Genomic DNA, 8,345 nt, shown 5'->3' on the forward strand with positions numbered 1-8,345 from the left:
GGCTACCTTCTGACATAGCACCCATTTACTATCTGATCCGTCTCCGGAGCACGATAATGAAATCAATAATCCAATAGGTCTTTCCTGGTGCTAATGGCTCTGATGTTACTAGAAACAAGAAATCATTGGGAAATGGAAAGGGTTGGGTTTTTTCTCCTCCTCCTAAAAATGCCATGTTCCTGGCATTTAGAGAAGAAATGTTTGAGTTTTCCTCAAGAATAATTTGGACAAAAATGAAATCTGACAGGCCCTGATTGCTCTCAGGGTGGATCGTGAGGATTTCCATGTGGGGTACATCTCTGCCCAGAAAGGTCCCCACAGCCAGCAATCCAGTACCAGCAGCCTTGATGCCAGCTCCCTCTGTGAGCCTGAGCAAGCTGCTCAGATGCTCTGTGCCTCAGTTTCCCCCCTTGTGACGATGGGGGTCCATCGTATGAGCAGCCCATCTGCCTCGGGGCAGTGGTAACTCACGGCAGAGCCTCTGCTGCGTCACTGTGAAGCTTTTAGTTGGGCTGGAAAGCAAAGAGTAAGGGTCCGAAACTGAACCCTTGCACGGGACGCCCCAAAGCCGAGCCCTGGCACTGGAAGGATGTGGGGATTAGCGCATTAATGTCCACCGGGGGCATGGAGAATCAAAAGACCTGCAACCAGCTGCACCTTGGTGCTCGTTCAGGACCTCACAGCACCACGAGAGGCAGCTTCTTCCCTCTCCAAAAGGATAGGCTTGACCTGACCTTTAAAGAGAGTCTCTTTTTGCACCAGGATTCCTGGCCGGGTGGAAATCAGATCCTTTGAATAACAAAGCCAACTTTTCCCATTGGCGTTGGTGCTAGCAAGCTAAAGACACAGCCGTTAGCCTGTAACCTCTCTGCCCGCTGGATCTCCCGTGCTCCCTGGTAATATAGTGTCTGGGGCACCCCTCACCATTCATAACCCTGCTAGGCTGGGTGGTGCTGTGATCCTGATTTCCCCAAGGTTACACAAGGGGTCGGTTGCATGGTCCCCAAGTTTCCAGCTGGTCCCTTTCTGCTGCCCTAGCCCTGCACAGCATCTGCAGCACTCACTACACTGCTCCAGGCCAGTGGGGAAGGAGAGGGCAGGCGTGCCACAATTCAAGCCCCACAGCCTCCCCAGGTGCTACTCTGATCCCCTTGCCCTGGCCAATCTGCTGCTCTGCTTTCTGCTCCCTCCCCAGTCTGCTGCAAGCCATTCCAGGAGGCTGCCTGTGCCACTTATGACATGTGCCGCAGGGTAGCTAGCCCAGCTCCAGGCAACGGGACCAGGAGCAGTATTGAGTAGGTATACTGCAGCTGCATGCAGAAGCCCTGGTTGGAGGCAGAATCATATCGTGCAAGAAGCCTAACCCGGAGAGTCACAGTCTAAGACAAGAAACTGAGGCCAGGGGTTAGGAGCAGCATCAGAGAGATGCAAGAGTTGTTCTAGAGGGAGACTCGGGGGTCTCGCCTCTCGGCAGTGAAGCAATTTAACAGGCTGATTTCACAGAGGCTTCGCAGCTAAGGTGGGTCTGAAGGAAGCCTATGGAGGAGCAAAAGGCACCGAGTGACCTTATAAATGAGTCCTTAAAGTGTTATAGCCCAGTCTTGGAAAAACATACCGAAGAAAGCTTCCCTTGAGCCAGCCTGCTCTGGAATATGTCCCTCATTTATATCACCAGTTTCTCTGGTGCAGAAGGGTACGGGGGTAATAACATGCAAATATAAGCACCGAGTCTCCCGCCTGGCTGCTAGAAGCCAGACTGCATATGCAGCACGCATGCAAGGAGCTGGGAGCCTGCAGACAGGGTTTGCTTAGGTCAGGACCCTCGACCCCAGAAGCAAACGTCATGCCGCTGAGGATCAGAGGCCGAGCGCGACGTCATGGCAGGCTCCCCTGGGCTGGGATTTCAGGGCCAAATGCAGATGAGAAAAAACCCGGGTCCCTAGCCTGGAGGTGCTGAGACCTCAACTCACAGTGAGGTCAATGGCTGTTTGAGCAAGTTCACCTCCTCTGGGAGGTACTTTGCACCTGCCAGGATCAGGCTTTTGCCCTCTCTCCACTGCTGGCAGCAGGAACTGTGCTGTGCTTGACATCCTGGACAACACCGGTGATAGGAATGTGCCCGGGAACCAGCAAGCAGTTGGCAAAAGACACTTACCCCGGATGTTCCCAAGGTAGAGACCTTTAACCACCTGGGAGACAAAGAAAGAGACACTTCAGAAGCTGTCGCCCCAGAAGGAGTCCTGCAGCTCGGGCAGGGAGAACCGCAGCCCTGCAACGAACCGGGGCCATGGGAAGAGCTGCGGGGACCTGCTCGGGGGGTATCAGGTGCCAACGACAGGGCATCAGGTGCAGCAGATGACAGGGCTCTGCTTACATTGAGGACAGGCCGTGATGCAGCAAGAACACATGTGATATAAAGCACGACAGTCTTGTTACCATTACCATGGAGTCCAGGGGTGTGCTGGGGGCTGTACAACACAAAAGTTTCTCTACCCTGAACCTGGGGCCGCAGCAGAGTAGGAGAGGCTGCAATACTTTGCCCACAGCTTGCACCACCCCCTGTGCACCTTTTATAATGTTTTCAATGGAAAGCTGGGTAATAAAGGGATACCGAGCCTGCACATAATAGCAAGGGTTGACACTAAATGGTCTGCTAGCTAGTCCCAAAAGTAAGGGAGCCACCGAGGGAGCAGACCCTGTGGATCTGGGACTCACTGGGCCTGAGGAGGAGAGCAAAACCAGAGCTGATTCTGCCTTGAGCAGGGGGCTGGACTCATGAGGCCCCTTCGAGCCGGAGTATCCTATGACCCCCTCTTCTTCCATCCTCTCCTTTCTCAGCTCAGTCTGCCTGTTCTCTTATGCCATGCTCTGCAGGCCAAAGTATGCACTTAACACTTTTTTTTTTAAGTAAAATTTTTCATGTTTCAAGCCAAATCATCCAAATCAATTCCGAATCCATGAGTCATTCAAGAACCATATGTGGCCCTGCTACCAGCAAACATCCTTCACCCCCACCTGGGGCTTCAAATGTTCCCAAACCCTTTGGCAGGCATCCTATGTGCAGGCCCAAGCCCAGAGGCTTGAGGTTCGGATGCCCCCGAGTTTTGCTTGCCCTCAGCCGTAAGGTCGCAGAAGCAAGCTAGGGAGGAGTCTCCCATTTCCATAAAGTGGGTGTAAAACCAAGATCTTCCCACGGGCAATGAACGTAGGAGAGCTCATCACTATATATTACCTCCACAGGCACTACCCCATGCCAGATCATCCCCTGCCCCTGGGGAAACCACTGTGAGGATGATGGTATTTCCCAAAGGATGCACTTAACACCTATGACATAACATATGCATGAATGGCATAATGTGCAATTGGTCCCCTGCACACACCCCATGAGACCACTCACAAGCTTAAAGCTATGTACATGCTGTAAGTGTTCGTGGGATCAGGACCTCTGGCTGCAAGCACCCTGGGTCGAATATGAAGCAAAAGCACAGAAAAAATGCAGGGGATTCACTAACCCACAGACAAAGGGTGCTGGGCTGGAGGCACTGCTGATTGCACAGTGCGTTCCTCAGCCTTCATGCAGAGGGTGCAACCCAGGGGCTCAGTCTCTCCCCCATCAAGCAGTGCCCCGCTGACGAAATGGCTTTACAGTGAAGGTCGGACGTGGAACTGAGATCCTCATCTCGCTTCACATAGCTGACCCATGGGAATACCTCTCAGGATGGAAACAGATGGTGGGGTTTATCCTGGGTCTGATGGCCCCAGGCTTTAAACTGCATCTGAACAGGCAGGGGATAATGGTTTACACACACAGCTTGAACTCAATTTAGCCGAGATCGTCCCAAAGAGACATGTCATCTTGGATGCTTCACAGGTCCAAAGGAGGACAATGGGATAGAAACCCAGATATCTGTTTTGAGCCTTACTCTTCGGAAGGCAGTGTAGATTTGTGCCTTATAGACAAATTAAATCTGAGATGCATAAGCTTATCCTCATACCTAAGAGTATTATCTCAGTCATTAGCAACCCCGAGACCGACAACAGACACGAAAGGCCCCCACCACCGCATTGCCCATGCCGTGGGCACTCCGGTCCCCTAAGACCCTGCATGTTACCCATCCTGCCACGATGCCATAAGAAGAGGCATCAAGGCTTATCTGACCGGCAGGAGACACCATCAGGGAATGTGACCCAAGTGCCAAACTAGTTGCCCAACATGTTGGCAAAGCCCAGGGCGCGTTGAGTTGCCTGGTAACAAAAACACAAACAGCTCCCACCGTGAACTTTTAATAGAGGAGGTTTGACTGTGAATGATGAGCAAGGGCTGTGCCCGGAGACACCGGGGACTTTGTTTTGCATTTCTATGGCAACCTCCTCTTCCAAACAGTTGGAGAGGTTGGCTCGGAGGATGGAGGAGCTGGAAATAGATGGCAGAGGCGCGGACTGTTTCTGCTCAGGACACGTCCGCCAGCATTTCTGTGCAAACAGGTCTCGTCCCCAGTCCTCTGCTGCTGGTCACCAGGAGGGGAGGGGTAGCCATGAATATTTATAGAGTGCAATAATCTTTGGGGGCACACTGCAAAGGTGAGAAGAAGGCTGCTGGGGGTAATTTCTTCATTCCCAGGTGGCTCTGACCTCACAGGGCCAACTCCTAGCATTGGCTAAGCTGGGAAGATGAAAACAGGATCAAAGCATCACTGTTCGCCGGTGATTCCCAGCCTCTTGGAGGCCATGGCAGCCTGGCACAACTCTGAAACCCCATGTGCTTAGGGACATGGAGGGACCGCAAAGTCCTTTCTGCCCCCATCTCACTCCAGATGTGCTCAGATGGAAAGGGTCTAGCCCACAACTCCAGCCCCATGCCCCCTAGATCGGGCAAAGCAAGATCAGACAGCCAGTGAGCCATCTATAGTGGCATATCTGATAATGATGATGATGATGATGACGGTTGGGCAGGACAGGAGGAGTAGGGAGTCCAGAGGCATCTATCCATGGTGGAAGAGAAGGTGAAAGCAGCTGATTTCTGCCATAAGAGGTGAGGGATTCCTTCTGCACAGAGCAGGTGGAAAAGCCCCTTCCTAAAGCATCCTTTTCACGCAATGCAGGATGCCACGAGGACCATAGTTTCATAGTTTGTAGGGTCGGCAGGGACCTGAGCAGATCATCTAGTCCGACCCCCTGCCATGGCAGGAAAGAGTACTGGGGTCAAATGACCCCAGACCAGAATGGCTCTGTGCCTCCAAGGCACATCTGAGAGAGGCCATCCTGAAAGGCATTGCTCTGTGGCATCTGACTGAGCCCACCATAAGATGAAGAGGGGGCAGGTAGCACTGCACCCCAGCAACTGAACCCAAAGCTGCAGCAAGTGGAAGCCCCCCTCCAGCAGGAGAGCTGGGGCAGGAGGAACGTCTGCGAGGGCTGGAGAAGCTGAGGGAGCAGCCTGGAAGCTTGGAGAGGACGCACGTCCGTGCCTTTCCCTGGGATTACAAAGCAGTGAACGTCCCCAGGGCCCTGCTTCGTGGCTGCGCCACCATGCATCACCCCGGATGCAGGAAAAACACTCTCTGTGCTGCCCAGCTGTGCACAGTGCTCTGCCGTGCACCTCCCCAGGCTCTCCGAGCCCCCGACCATCTGCTGCATGGCTCACGGTGTTTCTCCGGGGCTCTCGCAGCGGCTGAGAGTAATGTCTGACAAAGCTCACGGCTGCGTTGGGAGAACTCTGCTGCCAAGCACGACGTGCGCGTGTGTGTACAAAGCCGCCGTGTTCCTCATGGAGGCCCTGTGCCTCCCTCCCTCAGCTCATTAGGCTCAGCGCCAGCCTAGACAAGGCCATCAATCAGCAGGCCAGAAGCATGCCAGTCTATTAAGGCAATGAAGAAGGCAACAGTCCCATCAGGGTGTGTGTGGAGCAGGCCATCTCATCTTCCTCCAACTCCTTCATGTTTCCTCTCTGGCACCTTATGCTTTGTCTTTGAAGTGCTGCTGCAGGATGCTGGAATGCAACCATGAGGATGCCTGGCTGCACCTCCAGGGCTGTGAATTCAAGCCTGACTTCAGACTCCTGCCAAAGGCTATGACCAAGCTGGGAGAGGGCACCTGCTCATCAAGCCAGAGAGGCAAAGACAAGAGGCTGGGATGCTGACCACATCACTCTTGTGTGTGCCATTGGCTGCAGAAACCAGCATGCCTTTGCCAAGCTAGTGAGACAGGCTGGGTCTGGACAGACTGGTGCACTTCTAACCAGGGTTGTCCAAAGCCCCTGACTGGGATTGGCGGAGCTGCATTGTCTCGTGGAAAGTGGGGGACCTAGTTTCAAAGGATGCAGGTGTCTTCTGATCTCTGGAGCATCCCACAAGCTAGCAGAAGGGACTGGGGGGCAGCGGAGGAAATCTCTAAATACAGACCCGGGGTAGTGCCGAAAGCACTGTGATCCCACCCAGAGCTGGGAGTGTCTGTGGGGACTGGGGTGAGACCATGCTCCTCCTCAGGAGACTCAGGGAGGATTTTTTCTGTCTAAAATACCTCATCGGCCACAGGGCTTCACTCTTCAAGCCTCTGCGATGCTCTTCATTCAGCCAGCAAATGGGCAAATGTGTGCGACTAAGCAATGGGCTTCACCAGTGCTCAGCCCAGAAGCATAACCCTCCGGGGAAACCCCAGCATTCACGGGAGGTTGCCGTGCTCCCACATCCCATGCCTTTAGCACCAATTTTGCTGCAATGAGGGCACTGTATGAGCCTCTCAGCTGTCTGTTGAAAACAGCGAGTCTCTACCCCTCACTACGGCAGAAAAAGGCTTGGGTAGCAAGTGCACATCCGAGGCTCAGAACCCAGAAGGCAAACCAAGCCCTGCTCTTATTCCTACTAACATTATAACGAATGATGATGATGACAACCTCCTGTTTTAAGTCCTCTGCCTGGCTTCGGAGGCCCACACTCCCCGTCCCTTAACACTGACTTGGCAGCTGGCTCCCCAGTTCCCTGTCTCAGTTTAGAAGCAAATCCACTCAGCCACTGGCAGCCAGCTCCTCCTCAGACACCTCCCATGCCCTGCAAGTTATAGATGCAACTCCCTTTTCCATTTCCGCCAGACCTGGCCTAGGCTTTCCTGGGCAGTAGGAACATGTGCAAAGAGCTCTGAGCGCTTATTGGCAAGCCCAGCTGAGAGCGGCTCGAGGGAGGGCTTCGGTACAGAAATGGGGTTTTCCAAGGGGCAAGGAGGTGGGGTTTGTAAAGTCCTCAGAAGTGCAATACAGCGGCTCCATGGAGCAACATTGCAAGATTTTGGCCGTTTTGCTTGGATTTTTCATGCTTTGCCTGGCCAATTTTCAGTGAGTCCTAGTAGTAGATGCGATGAGATGCACGCGCACCACTGGCATCCACTGAATGGATTCAGAACTGTGCAACAACATGTCAGAGACCCCATACCGCTAAACACTGACAGATTCTCCAAGAGCTCACCTGGTGGTGGCATGATCTACCCACACTGCCAAAGTGCTGTCCCTATGACAGGTAACGCAATCACACACGCTGGCCATCACATTCCCTAAGGGGACGTGGGTTTGTTACCGTCCTAACCTATACGGCAAGCTTCCTGGCACCCCTATCGTAAGACATCTAGTGCACACGCTGGCAGTGCCACCTTACCCTGTTTGTCAGCAGAGTTAACGTGTGTATCACACCAACCTTGGTAACCTTACCTAGAAAGCAACCTGCCAAACTCTGCACACTGGCTCTCCCACCTATAAATGTTTAAAGGCTGTCGATCTGCTTAAATAATTTAAAAATCTATTCTTGCTGCTGCTACAAATGACTTCTAACCATCCCCAATCACTTACTTGCAAGCTGAGGTGCTAAAATGGGAGGGTTAGGAAACCGCATGCCAGTGGCATGTCCATGAACTTATTTTCTGTCCTCCACAGAAGCAGTGATCTCGTCCTGGGGCTGCTGCGGCACGAGTCATCCTGCCAGTTCAGCTGTCCTCTCCTGGGGCTGTGGGCATGACTATCTGTGTTACACCCCATGGCTTACCCACTGCTGCAGAATCTAGTACCCGAGATGGGAAACGTTGCCATGTCTGGATCTTTGCCCTGCCACGGGCTTGTTTTCACTGCCCACCCCCTGATCTGCCGCCTGTCCTCTCTTCTCACACAAGACAGTATTTCACTTAGGGTTACAGAAGTTGTTCTAAGAATAGCTATGTCCAAATCAAAGTGCCTCAGAGTACAACTATTATGTATAGCAAACTGAGTCAGTAATGTATAAGGGCACTACTTATGCTAGAACAGAAAAATTGCACTAGAGAGAGAGGAAGGGTAAGCTACTAGTATCGAATCCCACTTTGAACTT

General features: G+C 52.9%; 1 protein-coding gene across 1 annotated transcript in view; it reads right to left on the reverse strand.

Moving 5' to 3' along the window:
* LOC109310682 (dual specificity protein phosphatase 22-A-like) overlaps positions 1 to 8,345 on the reverse strand; it is a 35,181-nt gene that overhangs the window by 23,117 nt on the left and 3,719 nt on the right. Inside the window, exon 2 of the mRNA XM_019535970.1 lies at positions 2,156 to 2,189. Coding sequence (XP_019391515.1) covers positions 2,156 to 2,189 — 34 coding nt within the window. The remainder of the gene's footprint in view (positions 1 to 2,155; positions 2,190 to 8,345) is intronic.

This window comes from Crocodylus porosus, unplaced genomic scaffold (assembly GCF_001723895.1).
Source record: "Crocodylus porosus isolate Cpor-Errol unplaced genomic scaffold, CroPor_comp1, whole genome shotgun sequence".
NCBI lineage: Eukaryota > Metazoa > Chordata > Crocodylia > Crocodylidae > Crocodylus > Crocodylus porosus.